The following is a 22,041-nucleotide window of genomic DNA, read 5'->3' on the forward strand; positions in this document are numbered from 1 at the left end:
GTTTAGAAAATGTTGCTTTAATGTATAGTGCTATGGGAATCAAGGTTGTAAATTAAAATTACTGTTTTTTCTTTTCGTGTTAGTACATATAAAAAATTCTACAGATTGCACTTGTAATTCTTACTCAATTTCACCAATGCCATCTATTGATCAGAGTAAGGACCCAATAAAAATAAAAATGTGAGGCTACCCCTCGACAACCTGTTATAACTACTATTGCTGCTGGAATAAATTTCAAACGTGCTCTGATGATGCTTAGTGATTATGATTAGCACCTTTTTTCTTGATGAACAATATTTTTTAAAAAAGCATGATACTGTCATTTCTTTCCCCTTCACTGAATAAATAGATTACTATCCCAAAGGGCATTACATGAATAAACTAAATTTTTAAAAAACTTTTAAAACACAGAGGAAAAAGAAAATCACAGATTGCCTTAAGAACTATTTAGTCATCGTTTAAAATTACCTGTAGTTTGATTTCAAATACATTTTGAATAAGTTTAGCCAGTACTGTTTCTGGATTACTAAAGATATCTCCAACTTGTTTGTTCACTCGTTGACAAAGTATTGCTGCATCTTCAAATATATCATTTCTCAAGTAAGCACCCTAAATAGAGGCATTTTATAGTGAATATATAATTTCTAAATGGTTTTAAAAACACATAAAATAAAATATAAAATAAAATAAAATCCAATAAAGTGTACTATTATGTTACCTCCTGGCACTGCTTTATATAAACATCAACACAATGGGAATAACCCTACGAAGAAGAAAGAAATACATTACCACAGTTCTGGTTTAACAATAATAGCAATAATCTCAATAAAAGAGTTATTATATGTAATAAAGCTATGTCTATGTCCTAATGAATCACCAGTAGTAATTGTTAAGAGCTTAAATAAAATTAATCACAGAAAACTAATAATATAGTATCTGCTCCCAATTGCTTTCTATGAAATTGATCACCTGGTTCATATCCTTGCAGGATTTTAGAATGAAAGAACACTGAGGTATGAGTTCTGTACAGTCATTTTGCCCTATGATCACCTAGCCATCTCTTTCAACTCTAAAACACATATACGTGTGCATGCACTCACACACAGATTCACAATCTTGAAAAAAGGTATATCTATGTATACCTATGTATGTATTTCCTTCTTTACTCTCTTGGATTCAAAGCATTTGTGTTCCCCTGCAAGAATCTGAACAGAGCTGTACTTAACTGGCATTCTGGAAATTTACTTTTAAAACGGAATCTATTTTAGCAGAGCATATTTAAACAAATAATTTGTCATATTAAGTTCTCTATAATGATTTTTATTAACAAATCATACATAAAAACAAGTAATGCAATGTACACTATTGTCTCAAGAGCCATTCTCAAAACTCTTGCAGGTATTTTACTCTAATGAAAAGTCTAAAAAAATAACTTCTATTTCCCTACTCAGATGCAGATGTAAACAGATTTTTATATATATTTTTTTGTGTGGAGTTTCTTGGGGCACCTGGGTGGCTCAGCTGGTTAAGTGTCTGCCTTCGGCTCAGGTCATAATCCTAGGGTCCAGGGATCAAGCCCAAGGTTAGGATCCCTGCTCAGTGGGGAGCCTGCTCCTCCCTCTCCCTCTGTAGCTCCCCTGCTTATGCGCTCTGTTAAATAAATAAAATCTTTAAAAAAGTTTCTTATGGTTAGACTCCCTCTCTGTTTTTATCTTTTTTTCCCTTCCCTTCCCCATGTTCATCTGTTTTGTTCCTTAAATTCCACATGAGTGAAATCATATGGTATTTGTCTTTTTCTGCCTTACTTTGCTGAGCATAATACACTCTAGTTCTATCCACATCACTGCAAATGGCAAGGTTTCATTCTTTTTGATGGCTGAGTAATATCCCAGTGTGTGTGTGTGTATGTGTGTGTGTGTGTGTATGTGTGTGTGTGTATACACCACATCTTCTTTATCCATTCATCAATCGATGGCATCTGGGCTCTTTCCATATTTTGGCTATTGTGGACATTGTTGCTATCAACCTTGAGGTACATGTGCCCCTTTGAATCAGTGTTTTTGTATTCTTTAGGTAAATACCTAGTAGTGCAATTGCTCAGTCATAGGGTAGTTCTATTTTTAACTTTTTGAGGAACCTCCGTACCATTTCCAGAGTGGCTACACCAGTTGGAATTCCCACCAACAGTGTCCCTTTCTCCACATCCTCACCAACATCTGTTGTTTCCTGATTTGTTAATTTTAGCCATCCTGACTGGTGTGAGGTGGTATCTCATTGTGGTTTTTTTTTTTTTAAGATTTTATTTATTTATTTGACAGAGAGAGAGACAGATGCAAGAGAGGGAACACAAGCAGGGGGAGCGGGAGAGGAAGAAGCAGGCTCACAGCAGAGGAGCCCGATGTGGGGCTCGATCCCATAACGCTGGGATCACGCCCTGAGCCGAAGGCAGACGCTCAACCACTGTGCCACCCAGGCGCCCCTCATTGTGGTTTTGATTTGTAGTTCCCTGATGCCCAGTGATACTGAGCATTTTTTCATATGTTTTCTCCAGAGAAATGGCTTTTCATACCTTCTGCCCATTTCTTGATTGGATTTTTTGGTTTTTTTTGGTGTTGAGTATGGCAAGTTCTTCACAGATTTTGGATACTAGCCCTTTATCAAATATGTCATTTGCAAATATCTGCTCCCATTCCATACACTGCCTTTTAGTTTTGTCAATTGTTTCCTTTGCTGTGCAGCTTTTACCTTGATGAAGTCCCAATAGTTCATTTTTGCTTTTGTTTCCCTTGCTCTGGAGATGTGTTTAGTAAGAAGTTGCTGCATCCGAAGTCAAAGAGGTTGCTGCCTGTGTTCTCCTCTAGGATTTTGATGGATTCCTGTCTCACATTTAGGCCTTCCATCCATTTTGAATTTTGTGTATGGTGTAAGAAAGTGGTCCAGTTTCATTCTTCTGCATTTTGCTGTCCAATTTTCCCAATGCCATTTGTTGAAGAGACTGCCTTTTTTCCATTGGATATTCTTTCCTGCTTTGTCGAAGATTAGTTGACTACAGAGTTGTACGTCAACTTCTGGGTTCTCTATTCTGTTCCATTGATCTACGCATCTGTTTTTGTGTCAGTACCATACTGTCTTGATGATTACAGCTTTGTAATACAGCTTGAAGTCTAGAATTGTGATGCCACCAGCTTTGGTTTTCTTTTCCAATATTCCTTTGGCTATTCGGGGTCTTTTCTCGTTCCACAGAAATTTTAGGATTATTTGTTCCAGCTCTGTGAAAAATGCTGGTATTATTTTGATAGGGATTGCACTGAATGTGCAGATTGCTTTGGGTAGCATAGACATTTTAACAATGCTTATTCTCCCAATCTGTGAGCATGGAATGCTTTTCCAATTCTTTGTGTCTTCCTCAATGTCTTTCGTAAGTTTTTTTTACAGTTTTCAGAGTACAGATCTTTTACCTCTTTGGTTAGATTTTTCCCTAGGTATCTTACAGTTCTTGGTGCAATTGTAAATGTGATCGATTCCTTGATTTCTCTTTTTTGCTGCTTCATTATTGGTGTATACAAATGTAATAGACTTCTTTGCAGTTTTATTTCCTGTGACATTGCTGAATTTCTGTATCAGTTGTAGCAGTTTTTTGGTGGAGTCTTTTGGGTTTTCTACACAGTATCATGTCATCTGCGAAGCGTGAGTCTGCCTTCGTCCTTGCTGATCTGGATGCCTTTTCTTTGTGTTGTCTGATTGCGGAGGCTAGGACTTCCAGTACTATGTTCAACAACAGTGGTAAGAGGGCACATCCCTGTTGTGTACCTGACCTTAGGGAAAAAGCTCCCAGTTTTCCCCATTGAGGATGATAGTAGCTGTGGGTCTTTTATATATGGCCTTTATTATGTTTAGGTATATTCCATCCATTCCTACTTTCTTCAGGATTTTTGTCAAAAAAAGATGCTACACTTTGTCAAATGCTTTTTCTCTATCTACTGAGAAGATCATATAGTTTTTTTTTTTTAAAGATTTTATTTATTTATTTGACACAGAGAGAGACAGCCAGTGAGAGAGGGAACACAAGCAGGGGGAGTGGGGGAGGAAGAAGCAGGCTCCCATTGGAGGAGCCTGATGTGGGGCTCGATCCCAGAATGCTGGGATCACACCCCGAGCCAAAGGCAGACGCTTAATGACTGAGCCACCCAGGTGCCCCAGATCATATAGTTCTTATCCTTTCTTTTATTAATGTGGTGTATCACACTGATTGATTTGCAGATACTGAACCACCTCTGCAGTCCAGGAATAAATCTCACTTGGACATGGTGAATAATCCTTATAATGTACTATTGGATTCGATTAGCTAGTATCATTCTTGTTGAGAATTTCTACACCCACGTTCACCAGGGATATTGGTCTGTAATTTTCCTTTTTAGTGGGGTCTTTGGTTTTGGGTCCAAGGTAATGCTGGCCTCATAGAATAGGTTTGCAAGTTTTCCTTCCATTTCTATTTTTTTGGAACAGTTTCAGAAGAATAGCTATTAATTCTTCTTTAAATGTTTGGGAGAATTCTCCTGGGAAGCCATCTGGCCCTGGACTCATTTGTTGGGAGATTTTTGATTATTGATTCAATTTCTTTGCTGGTAATGGCTCTATTCAGGTCTTCATTTTCTTCGTGTTTTAGTTTTGGTAGTTTCTAGGAATTTACTGACTTCTTCCAGATTGCCAAATTTGTTGGCATATAATTGCTCATAATATTCTCTTATAATTGTATTTCTGTGGTGTTGGTTGTGATCTCTCCTCTTTCATTCATGATTTTATTTATTTGGGTCCTTTCTCTTTTCTTTTCGATAAGTCTGGCTAGGGGTTTATCAGTTTTGTTAATTCTTTCAAAGAACCAGCTCCAAGTTTTGTTGATCTGTTCTACTGTTTTTTTTTTTTTTTAATTTCTATATCATTTATTTCTGCTCTAATCCTTATTATTTTTCTTCTCCCGTTGGATTTAGGCATTAGTTATTGTTCTTTTTCCAGCTCCTTTAGGTGTAAAGTTAGGCTGTATGTACATTTGACACTTTTCTCGCTTCTTGAGGAAGGCCTGTATTGCTATATACTTCCCTCCTAAGACCACCTTCGCTGCGTCCCAAAGGTTTTGGACTGTCATGTTTTCATTTTCATTTGCTTCCATGTATTTTTTAATTCTTCTTTAATTTCCTGGTTGACCCATTCATTCTTTAGTAGGATGTTCTTTACCTTCCTTGTATTTGTGGTCTTTCCAAACTTTTTCTTGTGGTTGACTTCGGTTTCATAGCACTGTAGTCTGAAACTAAGCAAACTCTATTTCTTTTTTTTTTGTTTTTTTGTTTTTTAAAGATTTTATGTATTTATTTGACAGAGAGAGACAGCCAGAGAAAGAGGGAACACAAGCAGGGGGAGTGGGAGAGGAGGAAGCAGGCTTCCCAGCGGAGAAGCCTGAGGTGGGGCTCGATCCCAGAACGCTGGGATCACACCCTGAGCCGAAGGCAGACGCTTAACGACTGAGCCACCCAGGCGCCCTGCAAACTCTATTTCTTTAAGCAACTTCTTTGTAGAAATACAACGCCATACAGGGATTCTTTTCCTAATTCAAATTCTAAGAAGACAATATTCCTTTGTATTACCACCTCAGATCCTCTGAATTTAATTTAAATCTTTTACTAGTTACATTCTATCTACTCTCTGGTTCCTACATTCCACCACATATTTAAGGCTAAATCTTCTAATGACCTAGTTCATAACATGTTTGACTGAAAAAATAAATAAATTAAAAAATAAGAAGATAGTATGATTTTCTGTGTCAACCTACATAAAAATTAACTGATAAAATATTAATATTGAATATAAAATAATATTAAATACTTAAAATTTAACATTATTTATGGAGATTTGAAATGCACAAATTGTTCAAAATAATAAAAATTATCACTATGATATAGTCCTACAACTATAATAAAATCAGAGACTATACTATATAGAATTTATATAATCTCCACAATCTTAAAAACTAAACTTCGTTTTTATTACTCTTTACCTTAAAATGAAGCAAAACTGCTGCTACTTCTCTCATTCTGGAGATTTCACCTCTTCTTTGAGCACTAGTAAACTCCTGAATCAGTTGGCATTCTAAATCATGGTATTTACCTAAACATATAAAGAAAGTCATTCATCTACAATGAGACATTCAAGGTATCCAAGTTATATACAAACATATGAATTATTTACAAATACAATGAGTGTGGATCTACCTTTCTTTTTAAANGGGAGGAAGAAGCAGGCTCCCATTGGAGGAGCCTGATGTGGGGCTCGATCCCAGAATGCTGGGATCACACCCCGAGCCAAAGGCAGACGCTTAATGACTGAGCCACCCAGGTGCCCCAGATCATATAGTTCTTATCCTTTCTTTTATTAATGTGGTGTATCACACTGATTGATTTGCAGATACTGAACCACCTCTGCAGTCCAGGAATAAATCTCACTTGGACATGGTGAATAATCCTTATAATGTACTATTGGATTCGATTAGCTAGTATCATTCTTGTTGAGAATTTCTACACCCACGTTCACCAGGGATATTGGTCTGTAATTTTCCTTTTTAGTGGGGTCTTTGGTTTTGGGTCCAAGGTAATGCTGGCCTCATAGAATAGGTTTGCAAGTTTTCCTTCCATTTCTATTTTTTTGGAACAGTTTCAGAAGAATAGCTATTAATTCTTCTTTAAATGTTTGGGAGAATTCTCCTGGGAAGCCATCTGGCCCTGGACTCATTTGTTGGGAGATTTTTGATTATTGATTCAATTTCTTTGCTGGTAATGGCTCTATTCAGGTCTTCATTTTCTTCGTGTTTTAGTTTTGGTAGTTTCTAGGAATTTACTGACTTCTTCCAGATTGCCAAATTTGTTGGCATATAATTGCTCATAATATTCTCTTATAATTGTATTTCTGTGGTGTTGGTTGTGATCTCTCCTCTTTCATTCATGATTTTATTTATTTGGGTCCTTTCTCTTTTCTTTTCGATAAGTCTGGCTAGGGGTTTATCAGTTTTGTTAATTCTTTCAAAGAACCAGCTCCAAGTTTTGTTGATCTGTTCTACTGTTTTTTTTTTTTTTTAATTTCTATATCATTTATTTCTGCTCTAATCCTTATTATTTTTCTTCTCCCGTTGGATTTAGGCATTAGTTATTGTTCTTTTTCCAGCTCCTTTAGGTGTAAAGTTAGGCTGTATGTACATTTGACACTTTTCTCGCTTCTTGAGGAAGGCCTGTATTGCTATATACTTCCCTCCTAAGACCACCTTCGCTGCGTCCCAAAGGTTTTGGACTGTCATGTTTTCATTTTCATTTGCTTCCATGTATTTTTTAATTCTTCTTTAATTTCCTGGTTGACCCATTCATTCTTTAGTAGGATGTTCTTTACCTTCCTTGTATTTGTGGTCTTTCCAAACTTTTTCTTGTGGTTGACTTCGGTTTCATAGCACTGTAGTCTGAAACTAAGCAAACTCTATTTCTTTTTTTTTTGTTTTTTTGTTTTTTAAAGATTTTATGTATTTATTTGACAGAGAGAGACAGCCAGAGAAAGAGGGAACACAAGCAGGGGGAGTGGGAGAGGAGGAAGCAGGCTTCCCAGCGGAGAAGCCTGAGGTGGGGCTCGATCCCAGAACGCTGGGATCACACCCTGAGCCGAAGGCAGACGCTTAACGACTGAGCCACCCAGGCGCCCTGCAAACTCTATTTCTTTAAGCAACTTCTTTGTAGAAATACAACGCCATACAGGGATTCTTTTCCTAATTCAAATTCTAAGAAGACAATATTCCTTTGTATTACCACCTCAGATCCTCTGAATTTAATTTAAATCTTTTACTAGTTACATTCTATCTACTCTCTGGTTCCTACATTCCACCACATATTTAAGGCTAAATCTTCTAATGACCTAGTTCATAACATGTTTGACTGAAAAAATAAATAAATTAAAAAATAAGAAGATAGTATGATTTTCTGTGTCAACCTACATAAAAATTAACTGATAAAATATTAATATTGAATATAAAATAATATTAAATACTTAAAATTTAACATTATTTATGGAGATTTGAAATGCACAAATTGTTCAAAATAATAAAAATTATCACTATGATATAGTCCTACAACTATAATAAAATCAGAGACTATACTATATAGAATTTATATAATCTCCACAATCTTAAAAACTAAACTTCGTTTTTATTACTCTTTACCTTAAAATGAAGCAAAACTGCTGCTACTTCTCTCATTCTGGAGATTTCACCTCTTCTTTGAGCACTAGTAAACTCCTGAATCAGTTGGCATTCTAAATCATGGTATTTACCTAAACATATAAAGAAAGTCATTCATCTACAATGAGACATTCAAGGTATCCAAGTTATATACAAACATATGAATTATTTACAAATACAATGAGTGTGGATCTACCTTTCTTTTTAAAGAATTACAAAAACAATATGAGATTATAGGCAGTGAATCTAGCCCTTATAATATACTATGATATCTAAATCTATATTTTCAAGACAATAAAATCTTCCAACCAGTAAAACAGCTGAACTCCTGTGGTCTGACTACCATTTACCACTGATAATTACAAAAGCAGCTGACTGAGATAAACCTCTAGATGTCATTTCTGACAGTAAGAGATAGGATAAAATCATAAACCTAAAGCTACAGAAAGGGTGAAGAGGACCATAAAACTCCTTACTAGAGATCAGATATCTTTACCATGAACAATGGTGGATTCAACACCAAATCTCACCTTAAGATAATACATGGTATCTGATTCACTACATTATTGAGGCTACTAATGTTCTGAATGAAAACCTGAACTTTAGACTAATCTTAATGAACACCTGAACTGTAATCAAAAACAGTTCCAGGAAGTCCAACTATCTATGTCATTTTGATGTAACTCTGATGTGGCTCTTTGAACCTTCTATTCAATGGCATCCCAAACATGACTCAGGTTACCATGGCGGCCTGCAAATATAGTGGCTTTTCCTGAAACCTAGACTGACCTACTTAAAATATAATCCAAAGATTGGAAAAAATAAAACTAATCATGTAAGGAGTCATATAGGTACTGAAATGCTCATATGAACTTGGCTTTTAAGAAAAAGAACCTACTTTAGAGATACATATATGGATATAAAACAATCTCCAAGATATATTGTTAAATTAAAAACACATGGTATAAAGCTATTCGTATAGTATGCTAGGCAATTATTTTAAAAAAACTGAGAACAGAACTAAATTCCATACACACACACACACACACACACACACACGTGATTTATGTCCTATGCTTATATATCCAGAGCATACTCTGGAAGAATACCCAAGAAACTAGTAATGACTGTTTCAAGGAAGAGGAGTTAAACTCAGGGATGGGGTGGGAGGATGACATTGTTTCCACTATCTCTCCTTTTACTACTTTTTTTCTATTACACAAGTATTTTTATCATCTATTCAAAACTAAATACTTTTAAATACTATTTCAAATACTTTTAAATACTATTAAAAACTTACTCGCAATTTTGGATTTTACTTCTGAAAACCTAAAAGATAAAAATCAATGATAAGTTTCATTTGTAGTGACAAATGTACCATAGTAATCTAAGATGTTAATAAAAGAGGAAAAAGAATCTGGGGGGTATAAGGGAAGCCTTTGTACTAAAGGTCATCATTGAGAAGGAAGGAAGGAAAAGAAGGGGAGGGAGCGAGGAAAGAACGAAAAGAAGGAAAGAAAAGAAAAAAGATAGAAAAGAAGATTTCAAGAAAGAAAAGAAAAAGAGAAAGCCTGGGGCACCTGGATGGTTCAGTGGTTAAGAGTCTGCCGTCTGCCTTTGGCTCAGGTCATGATCCCAGGGTCCTGGGATCAAGCCCCGCATCGGGCCTCCCACTTAGCAGGAAGCCTGCTTCTCCCTTTCCCACTTCCCCTGCTGCTGTTCCCTCTCGCTGTGTCTCTCTCTGCCCAATAAATAAATAAAATTTTTTTAAAAATCCTTTACCTCTTAAAAAAAAAAGAGAGAGAGAAAGAGAGAGAGAAAGAAGGCCAGAAGGAAAAGAGTACAGACAATAAGCAGACCAGGTAACAAAACTGAATTTGGGCAATTCAGATGGGGTAGCTGGTTCTCATTATGAAATTCATATTGAATAACCAATAACTTCTTAAAGAGGGAGAAGTTCTATATGAGGCATTAACAACTCCACCAGCCCCAACACTGAGCTGCTGTCTCAACACATATTCATTAACATTTTAGATTCCTTGGTAATTGTCTATTTGCCCCTTCTGTTGGGATTTTTTCATATAAAATTTCATTATTTTTATTTAAAAGAAAAACAATGATAAAATAAATATATGAAAAATAAAAGAGAAGCCATAAAAAGGACCCAGCAATGTGTCTTATAGACTGACCATTCAATCTTTGCAAATTCAGAAACTAAAATATCACATACCACCATACACTAGAAATTTTTAAAATCTTAAGTATCAAGGGAGAAGGTAAATCACGGAAAATTAATGTTGAGAGATTCTACGCAATCAGTTTAGAGAGAGGAGGGTGGCTGGCAAAAGAGATGCAAAGACAGATAAAGAAGGTAATAAAAATTTAGAGAGTTATACTAAATTGATGTATCAAAGTCATGGTGGATTAGAGTGCATGTAAGGCCATATGATCTTTCTGAAAAAATTAACTTTAATTAGGATATATATACAATTTCAAGTCTCAGTAGAGAGGCTAAAACAAAACTATAAGTGTGTAACTGAGAAGTGAAAGAAGGTGAGTATATGTAGACTAGGATGGAGAGATTAACCAATAATTATTAAGCACCTGTTGTGAGACACACATTTTACCCACTTAAGTAAATGGTCCAACTCTGAAATGAGATAGAGGTTTTTGTGGGTGATTTTAAAAATCATTACTAATGAAGCACCTAGCTGGCTCAGTCAGTACGGCATGAAGCTCTTGATCTCTGGGTTGTGAGTCTTTCAAGCCCCATGTTGGATGTAGAGATTACTTAAATAAATAAACTTTAAAAATCAATCTATCAATCAAGGAGATAGGGATGATAGTTCCTGGTGAGGATAAAGCAATATACTGAAATATTTATATTTTGACAATCCCATTTCTTTTCTAATTTATTTTTAAGTATGTATTTATTTTAAAGATTTCATTTATTTATTTGAGAAGAGAGGGAGCAGGGGAGGGGCAGAGGGAGAAGCAGACTCCCACTAAGCAGGGAGCCTGACAAGGGGCTCGATCCCGGGACCCTGGGATCATGACCTGAGCCAAAGGCTGACACTGAACCTACTGAACCACCCAGGTGTCCTTCAAAGTATATTTTAACACAAAATATGAGCTAAATCTCTTCAATAAATTGTAGTAATATAACAAAAGTTTTTTCCCATATAACCATGTTTTAATGACTTAATGCTTCTTTAGAAAATAAATGAGAATATCTTTTTAACCCTAGTAAAATAATATTTTAATAAACAAAACAGAACTATTCATAAAAAAATCATGAGTCATAATGCTGGGAAAATGTAAGATTATTAGCAATAGCTAAATGATACATGACCATCACTGCTAATCCTATATGATGATTCAGAGTTGGGATAAAATAAGATATATTTTGGGGGTAGGAAATTCATTCTCACCCTATGTTTGTATTGTTTATATTTACATTCTACTCGTACTCAAGAATCCTCAAGTACTGCCAAAAGTAGTTACAGATATATTGTCTATTACATGAAGACTTATTTTTTTCAGACATTCATATGAGGAAACTACTACTACCAAGATTTTATTAAAAAGTCTGACATTCTATGGACTAAAGGAAATCATGAAAAAAATCTTCTTCATAAAGTTTCTTTTAAAATGAAACCATTAATACCTGACTTAGCAATGGCCCTAGGGCCTTGCATCTAAAGCAAGGTTTCTTAACCTGATGTCCCTAAGGAGTCTGTGGATAGGCTAAGAGCCTAAAATCTCATGAAGATGCACATAATAATCTGTGTATCTGAGTTATTTGAAGAAACTTTATAGCTTTCATCAGTTTTTCTTTTTTTTTTTTATTAATTTTTTTAAAGATTTTATTTATTTATTCGACAGAGATAGAGAGAGACAGCCAGCGAGAGAGGGAACACAAGCAGGGGGAGTGGGAGAGGAAGAAGCAGGCTCATAGCAGAGGAGCCTGACGTGGGGCTCGATCCCATAACGCCGGGATCACGCCCTGAGCCGAAGGCAGATGCTTAACCGCTGTGCCACCCAGGCGCCCCTCATCAGTTTTTCAAAAGTGTCTAAAACCCTAAGAAGTTTAAGAATTCTCATCTAAATATAAGAAAAAAACAGCTGAATGACCCCATGTTTAAATTTTCCCTGTCCTCTCCCACCCAGGATATCAAAGTCCAAAAAATAAAAATTCAAAATATCACGTTAGTAAATTTCAAAATTCTCCTTCAGCAATTTCTTTTCAGAAGAAAGGCAAAGGATTAAAAGTATTTCAAGGTACATCATTACATGCAGATATTAAGAGACCATATTTTTTCAATGAACTACTATATACTATGTGTTGTACAAAGGGGGTATTCAATAAATTCTTGTTGAATAAGCAAAACCATTCAGGGAAAAATACAAGTTTATCTATAAATTACAGCACATATCCAAATTAGCTCAAAGAAATAAACTTGCCTGTCAAAAGGTAACTCCTGGGCAATTAGGTGCAACTTCTGAATGATGTCCGCTGCCTCCTTTATCTATTCAAAAATAAATGAAAGCAGTAATTTAAAAAAAAACCTTATGCATATCAAAAATATTTTTATACTTGAAAATAGCCCATAGACCTTCACTCCAACAATTTTCTTTTAAAATCCACAAAAATAAAACCTTGCAAGCAACAGAAAGACATCTGGGATATCACCAATAATGAACCAATAAAATAAAACATAAACATTTGTCTTTCTGGTATTGAAATTTTGTAACTTTATAAAATGCCACAGTCCCTTCCCAATGAAACCTGCAGTTCAAATTTACTTGGAAAAAATTCAAGCCCTTGCTTGCTGAAAGCAGGAATGTTTCTTCTGGTTTATGAACCCAAAAAAGACAACTAAGATTTATGAAAAAAATTCAGATCATATTGCTGCATTTATCTCACTTTAAGCTAAATGCATAAAACAAAAACACCTGTCATTTAATAAATACGTAACTTCATAAAACTCGTTCTAAAATCAAAGACAGAATTTAATATGAAGTCTCCTCAATGAAATATGATACAAAAATGTGTGTATTTATTTAAGTTGTAGAACAAAAGGACTAAAGTCAAGGGTCTAAAGTTCTTAAAATGCAAATATGTGACACTGCTTATTTACACTAATGTGTAGGGGAGTTATGTAATATTCACTTTTTCTTTAAATGTCACATAAGTACTGAGTTTTAGTTTTGCACACCTTTAGTAACTGATTTTATAATCACTCACTTTCTTTTACACTAAAAAATAAAAAGACATTCCTAAAAACATGAAGGAAGAGCTAAAAACATTACTATAGTTGCAAGTACTCATGTGAAGACTGGCAAGCAACAGTGGATAACAGTAGGGCCAAAGAAAGGGTATCACTGTTGTCAAACAATAGTGAATATAACATTTCAGTTTCAGTTATCTCTTCTCTCCTAGTCAGCATGTCACTGTCATTTTCAGTTGTCAAACACTCACTCAATCCTGCTGCACATGGGCACATGGGCAGGATCACTTTTCAGCATGCCATTTAGTTGGACTAGCAATGTCCATCCTTTTCTCCTCACCAATATCCCTTTCAGAAAAGACCTGCCTGGTCCACAGCCAGTTCTGCTTCCATCAGGAATTTGTTCTTATCTTTTAAGAGATGGAAGTCCCTATTGTGTGCTGTCTGCAAACTCTGCTTAAATGTAGGAGGAGTATAGTAGCAAATAACACTTGATTTTATTGAATTTCTATGGGTAATTATTTTGTAAAAATCACGGTTATCCACCAGTTAAAATGTACTACAACAGTAAGTACAGAAGTTGTCAAATCCACAATCTAATCATTTGCTTACTTCTAGAGTGAGGTGAGACTACCCATGCTGGCAAACAGTGTTAAAGATAAGCAGAGTCATCAGGCATTATCTACATGAAGCACAATAAGCTGTGATTCTACGGAGAAAAACTAACATATTTTGTAAGAACAGAGTTAAGAGAAAATATATAATATGAACATAAAATAGGTCTTCTCTAGAGAAGAAAATCAGAAGATTCTGACAGATAAAAAAACCAAAAATGACTATGGAGCAGGAAGAAGATATGTTGATTATCTTATCCCATTCCAATTCCTTCCACAATCATACACTTCCCTAGCTATGTGGGTGATTTTGCTTTTCTTTCCTTTGGGAAGGTAGAAATTGAGATAACCAGAAGTTTACCTGATAATTAGCAATCTAATAACATATATGAGTTCCTAAGTGTAGTTAACTGTGATAGTACCAACCCAAAAATAATGATTCACAATTAGCAAACAGTAACCCAAAACTTATGGAAGACATGAGAGAAAAACCAGACATTCGGGGAAAAAAGGAAGAAAATATAAGAAAAAAGGAACATAGGCACCTGGGTGGCTCAGTCAGTTGAGTGTCCAACTCTTGATTTTGGCTAAGATCATGATCTCAGGGTCATGAGATTGAGCCCCACCTTGGGTTTCTTGCTCTGCGCTCAGCAGGGAGTCGGCTTGAGATTCCCTCCCTCTCCCTCTCCCCCCTCACATGTGTGCACACTCTCTCTCTCTCCCGAACAAATGAATATTAAAAAAAAAAAAAAAGGAACACAAGATGCAAGCAAATGGGATGTAGAAGAAAGTGAAGCAAAGAAGAAGAGGAACTCCTTAAAAACTATTAGTCTATATTTGCACCTCAAAAATTACAGATAGCTAGGTGACCAAGCAAATGAACTAGCAATATGAAGACTTTTTCTTTCAATTAAAACCTCAAAACTTAAGAGGTCACAATAATACCAAGAACTATACAATTCCCTGAGGATAATTAAAATGTTTTTAAAAAGTGTAAACAACTTAATTTCATGATGTAAAATATTACAAGCAATCACATTCAAATCACATACAAATCACATTCAAAATATGTATGATCAGTCATATTTTTTTCCCTAGATCCTAAATGGCTGCAACAGGAAAACTCACTTTGGATAAAATATCTGTATTTGGTTTATAACAGAATAAAGAGATTACATAATCCTACAGGTATAATTCAAGGTAATCAAAGTTATAAAATTTAGATCATATATAATTTTTCATGTTTAAAACATATTTATAATATGCATAAATATATACTTTTATATTATAAATATATATTAGTAAACATAAAATAAAAGCATTCCATAAACTAACCTGGAAAGCAGTTCATTGTTCAAGCATTGGAGTGTGTGTATGTATGTATATTAACTCTTACACTTAAAAATCACATAAATCTAATAAAAGCTAGCTACTGCCACTGTTTAACAGTGTTTAAGTATGATAATATTCTTAATGTTAATCTTGTCAATTCAACTTTATACTATAAATATAATTGCTTAAACTAATTATTTAAAATACTATCTTTTCCTTAGAGGAATTATGTGTAATATGTAACTGTTTTTTCAAAGGTCTCTAAAAATTATAAATTCTATAAGCTTATATAGTCCCTACTCACAAAAATGTGTAGCTTAATTCAAAATAAACTTCAACAATATTTAACCTTTAACATTCCACTATCAAAAATATTCCATGGAATAAACTTGGAATAATTCAGGAAGACTGTATTCATATATTAGTGGACAATGTTGCCATATGCATATCCTATCTACAAGAGTATCTATTTTTTCATGCATTTTGATTTTTCCCCCTGGGAGGAAGAAAGTCAGCTAAATAACCTCCTTTCAAGATTGTAGAACAGTCAATACCATGTGTCCTTAGACCAGTATTAAGCGACTAGTGCTATGAGAAGGATTAACATAAACAATTTGGATTTTTCAATTCTCTTTAGTCCAAACTATGCTTGAATTCTTTAGAAGAGCTCTTTATTCAAGTAAGAAATTAGAAGCTCTGAATTCCTTGTTCAGAAATACTTCAGCCTGTCAGTGATTCAGGTCAGACTATATCCTCACCCAGTGGAATATAACCATTTAATTCTGTTAATATTAAAAGTCAACTATGGAAAAGAAATACATATTAATACAGTTACTTCAGCATTTTCAAAACATACATAATTTCATAAACAAAAATTCCATACAATGCTGCAATTAAAAATATGAATATACACACTTCATCAGTAATCTGCAGGCAAGTGTACTAATACACACTTCAGAACAATAAAAAGTTTTAATAAGTCAGCTACTAGGTGTTTTGAAAGTAATAATTGGAAAGTAATAAATGTAGTTCATAATTTGGGCACTGTTATTAACGATGCAGGTGTTTTTATCCTTCTGACAGTACTCACCTTTTCAGAATTTGTAAAAACATCAGATTTCAATTCTCCATCTAGAAACTCATTAAAGTATTTCATCAATTTCTGAGCCTCTACTGCCCGTTGTCTAGGTGTGTTTACCCCTTCCAACTGGTCTCCAAGGTGACAGACCTTGGTTGCTACGTAGCTGATGTGCTCATCTAGTTCTTGGAAATGTTGGAAGGCAACCTAGGAAAAATGCACATAAGCATAAAATACAATCAGAGAACACAGTTTATAAGTGAATTCATATCAAGACTAGACCATCATCTCATTCCTACTCTCTAACTTAGGTAACTAAAGATAACATAGAAGTTACATGTGAGCTGAACTACAGAAACAATTTATGCCCATTAGCACTACATGATCTGAAAACTTTTTAACAAAGTTGCACACTTTTATACCTTTAACTATTAAAATAATATTTTATCATGAACATTTGTTAAGCAATAAAACAGCATCCTGTTTAACAATATTCCCAGTACAATTTAGTGCTAAACAATGATTCTGAAATCAATGAACTAAGTATCAAAGGGACCAGTGATCTGAACAATTTGCTTGCTAATACACTGAGTCAAAAATGTCAGAAATAAAAGGCACTAATTAAAAATAGAGCATTTAACATTTATTTTACATATTTGAAGAGCAATGCTAGTATTAGAAATAAGGTAAGATGGTTCTTGCCCAGTTTTGAAAACATAAAAGACTATATCAATCGAAGCAAAGGTACAATACTTCTTAACATATTCTTCCTTTTTTTCCAGGGTACACAGATTATCCTGTGGTATTTGAAAATTATGTACAATGAATGCCTTAGAATTGCCAATAACAAAATTGCTGATAATTCAGTTTGGCACTTTTGTTCTCACTTTAAGTTAAGAGGTGAGGGAGGTGGGAGCTGTAAACATTCACAAGGACTTCCTCTGTGCCAGACACTGTTCTAAGCATATTACATGTCTTAACTTATTTAATCCTTATAACAACCTATTTTATAGATGGAAAAAACCAAGGCACAGGGAAGTTAAGTTGTTTGAGATTATATAGCTAGTAAGTGGCAGAGCAGACTATCTCCAAAGCTTGTTAGATTAACTATTAATACTATTATTATTACCAAGAGAAAACTGCTTTATAAGTATTTGGAATCTATCACTCTGACTACTTAAAAACACATTTTCTATCTTATGTAAATTACTGACTTTATTAAATATTTTTTCACAGCCACATATACTCAAGTGAAGGAAATCAAATACATAAAATTTGAGCAGAAATCAGTTTGTTAATCCCTAACACTAAAGAACAAACAGCCCCTGGGAGGCAGCAATGCTAAACAGGACTTCATGAACTATACTTATCAAGGGCAATCAAGTTCCAGATCAGGCTGAGGCTGTAAAAGGGGTTCACAGGTTCCGGATTCAGTTTAAGACTTAAGAATGGCTTAGAAGTTTAGCCTACTTATCCCAGGGCCAGGCTAGTGATTTGATTTTACTCCAAAATGGATTGAGAAAGAGTTCTGTACCCACTCTCCCCATAGTTATATTACAGTTCTCATGGGGGTATATACCCCAGGACTTCTGTAAAACTTCCCAGATTAGGGAAAATCTGATCCAGGCAAAAGCTGTTCTGGTATTACTTTGTTTTATGCTTAATGAGAATACAAATGACTACCTAAATATCCAAGCTAATCATGAGCCCCTAAAAATGCAGGTCTGCTTAAGTGTCACTCTTCAAAGTTTGCACTGTGACTGTACTGGATACAACTCCAACCCAGGAAGGGAGTACTGTGATCCCAAACCACAGTCAACAGCAAGTCAGTGCTGAAGAGTGCCTGATAACAATTCACTGACATTTTTCCCCAGGGATGGGAACAGCTGAGAGAAACCTCAATGGTTACTATTATTTGACTGGAGTTTTTAAAGAACTTAATAGTGGATGGAAATAAAGATATTATAACCTGTGTAAACTATTCATAGCTTAACTGTTTACCTGATTGCTCTTCTGGAGCTCCTGTACCTTCTTGGCAAATTCCTTGGCTTCTTTCTGACACTGTTGCTCTAGTTTCTCTACTTTCCTTTGAATCCTTTCATCCATTATCTGTAGTTCCTGAATATGATTTACAAATTCTTCTAATAATCTAATAGAGGAAAATCAGAACATGTATCAATCCATCTATGATTAATCATTAGGAACTGGCCAGTTCACTTGTAGTTAAGTATCAATTAGCATTCCTTGAGGTAGGGATGATCATGTTAATTTTCTCAAGAGCATCTTAGGGATTATCTTTGATGTGAATGAAAATCTCACCCTGAATCTCTACCTTCCAGGACAGAAACCACTATTATAGAAAATGGTCAAAAAGATAAAAATACATATATTTTAATATATATAACATAAAAATATTTTTATAAAATATATAAAAATAACATTGTACATTGCAAGGAAAGGTCACTTTCTGTTCCTCTGATTTACAACTATACTTAAAACAAGATATTCAACATGTTTTTATTTTAGAGATATAACCAATCTTCTCTAATTTATTACTAATTGGAGAAAATATCAAATTCTTATAATGCAATAAAATCCCTCTCCTCACACCAGTTAAAATCCTTCTCTAAAATAAAAGAAATATAAAAGAAAATAAACCCCTAATTTCTAATGCTTGTGTCTTTATTGGCCAAGAATTATTAACTAAAATCCCTTTACACATTGGAAGGAATTTCAATAGTCACCTCTATTCCAAACACAAATTTGTACTAGATTGAATCTATGGGGGAAAAAACATTTTTACTTCACCTTTTAGGATCAAAAGCTTCAGGACCCCCTCTAGAGCCACCTCCTGGGGTTCTCCACACAAGTCGTTCAATATACTCATCTGCCACAAAAGGCTCCTAGTTTACAAAATAAATGTTCTTTAAAAAACTTTCACAGATGATAACTTAATGCTACTTGCAAAAATGAGATAGTTTATACTATGTGAGAGCTTAAAATAGAATTAAATTACCATTTAAACACATCGATATTATTAAAATGTACAAGGCTTTTTCATTTTAAAAAATCAACAAATTGATAAAAATTAGGATATTAGACTACTAGAACGGTATTATGGCTACTTAGAACATCCCAAGGAAAAAATGAACAAAGGACACAATTTATAGAACACATACAAGAAACATGAAACATCTGTGGCCTCACTAATAATCAAATAAGGTCAAATTATCACTTTTTTTAACCTCACACACTGACAAAGTGGGGTTTTTTTTTTGGTAATTATAATATGCAATATAGGAGAGGGTAAACTGATATTCACACTCATTTTTATTAGAAACGTTAACAGGTACAATATTTTTGGAGGGCAACAGATAATGATTTGGTAACATCAACAGTATTACAAATGCTCATACCCCTTAACCCAGTAATTCTACTTTTAAAAATTCTAAGGGAGGGGTGCCTGGGTGGTGCAGTCGTTAAACGTCTGCCTTCGGTTCAGGGCGTGATCCCGGGGTTCTGGGATGGAGCCCTACATCAGGCTCCTCCGCTGGGAGCCTGCTTCTTCCTTTCCCACTCCCCCTGCTTGTGTTCCCTCTCTCGCTGGCTGTCTCTCTCTGTCAAATAAATAAAATCTTTAAAAAAATTTAAAAAATAAATAAAAATTCTAAGGGAAAAGCAGATATGAACACAATTTTTGCAGAATGTTCACTGAGTATTCTGTATAATATCTAAAAATTGTTTACATAAATATTAAATAAAATCTTTATTGAAAAATGATGACAAACTTACAGGATGAAAAACTATGTTCCTATTAAAATCATGCTGAAAAAAATTAAATGCAATGAGAAAAATGTTTACATCTAATACTGATGAAAAAAGCAGGATACAGTTCTCTACACTGTCTCAGAAAAAAAGCATTAATTATGAAAAAAAAATATTAGAGTAGAAGACCCAATCAAGGAACTAAACATTCAAATGTTCACCATTCGCTGACAATGAATTTCTTAGACTAATACACACTAATTTACATATTTTTCATACTACCTTCTTTCATGCAAATGGATATCATATATTGCCTCCCACTTAGCATGTAACAAACTAGTAGCAACTGCTGGTGATTTCTGTTTGAATTCTCATATGTGCAAAATTTTCCATTTGTTAATCATATTTTAAAAACACATTTTTATTAATAAACATTCACTGAACAATAAAATTCCCAGTGCCACCCATTCTGTTAAGCTTTGGAATAAAAAGATATATTAAAAAAACTGTAGCCTCAAGAAACTCACAGCCTAATAGGGGAAAAATTACAAATAAAGAATGCAATCATATGGGATAAATACAGTTAAGAACGTGTGCAAACTTTATTATTAACACTGCTGAGTAAGCTGTCACTTCAACAGGTAGTTGGGCAATAGAAATGTGATATTTATTAATTCAGCAAATTTTGCTGAGCAACTGCTATGTGCTGGGCAAAGTGGTAAGCACCAAGAATATAGATGTTAATTCAACAGACAGGGTTCCTGCAAGGCCTCATAGAAATGATCTTTTAGGTAAGGATCCCCACATTAAACAAGTACAGACATAACTAGTTACAACTGTGTAAGTGTAAGCGAAAGAAAAGTCCTGGACCTAAGACTATACAACGGGAACAGACATCATGGGAAGACAGTAAGGGATAGAAGACTGGCAAGAAGTAGGCATTACATCAGGCAAACTTTCTGAAGACCTAACACTTAAGCTGAGACTAGAATAAAGAAGAAAAATCAGCCAGACAATAACGGAACAAATATTTTTCCTGACCATTCATTAGGAGTAGATAGAACTTCATCTATTAGAGGATCTGGGAAGTAAGACGGACTAGATCACAAGAACCACACCTGGAGGAACATGAGAGGTGACAATTAAGCCCAACAGATAATAATCTTGTTCTTTTTTATCATCATCATCATCATCATCATCATCACCACCACCACCACTGGGACTTGAAAGAATCGTTCACCAGTCTGATGTGAGAGGAAGAATGAGAGGATGAATTTCAGTCAGACTAAGAATAGCCATCATGATAAGAATAGGAAGATGTACCAACAAGAATAACATCTCACATGAACACTTTACATGTATTACCTCATTTACTACTCTCTTCATTAAGACCTGTAAGGAAGGGCCTACTTTATCTACACTTTATGATGAGGAAACTAAGATTAAGAGAGGTTAATTACTTAACCAACGTAACACAAGCTGAGTTGAGATTTAAATCATTGTGTTCTACTGCTATGTAAAACTGTTCCTTTAGGTTCCTTGTACCTAAAGTTAGATGGTAAGGATAACAGGTGAAGCTAAAAAGGTAAGAACTGCCACATGAAGGCATATGCACATCACTGATCATGTCTTTTAAAATTTCTACTTGTATTTATAAATATTCTAATCATATGATGCACTAATAATGCAAACCAATAAGTTTATCAGACAACTGATACACTGTCTATGCCTATCTGTAGATAGAATCCAATATCAACT

At 34.6% G+C, this 22,041-nt stretch overlaps 1 protein-coding gene across 2 annotated transcripts in view; it reads right to left on the reverse strand.

The window, feature by feature from the left end:
• Nucleotides 1–22,041, reverse strand: part of EXOC5 (exocyst complex component 5) — a 63,457-nt gene that overhangs the window by 26,386 nt on the left and 15,030 nt on the right. For both annotated transcript variants that reach the window (XM_011225325.3, XM_019799897.2), the window contains exons 2-9: nt 19,327–19,421; nt 18,520–18,667; nt 16,531–16,725; nt 12,728–12,792; nt 9,564–9,592; nt 8,246–8,355; nt 719–763; nt 469–609 (exon numbers count right to left, since the gene is read on the reverse strand). In XM_011225325.3, coding sequence (XP_011223627.1) covers nt 469–609; nt 719–763; nt 8,246–8,355; nt 9,564–9,592; nt 12,728–12,792; nt 16,531–16,725; nt 18,520–18,667; nt 19,327–19,421 — 828 coding nt within the window. The remainder of the gene's footprint in view (nt 1–468; nt 610–718; nt 764–8,245; nt 8,356–9,563; nt 9,593–12,727; nt 12,793–16,530; nt 16,726–18,519; nt 18,668–19,326; nt 19,422–22,041) is intronic.

Source organism: Ailuropoda melanoleuca, chromosome 14 (genome assembly GCF_002007445.2).
Source record: "Ailuropoda melanoleuca isolate Jingjing chromosome 14, ASM200744v2, whole genome shotgun sequence".
Taxonomy (NCBI): Eukaryota; Metazoa; Chordata; class Mammalia; order Carnivora; family Ursidae; genus Ailuropoda; species Ailuropoda melanoleuca.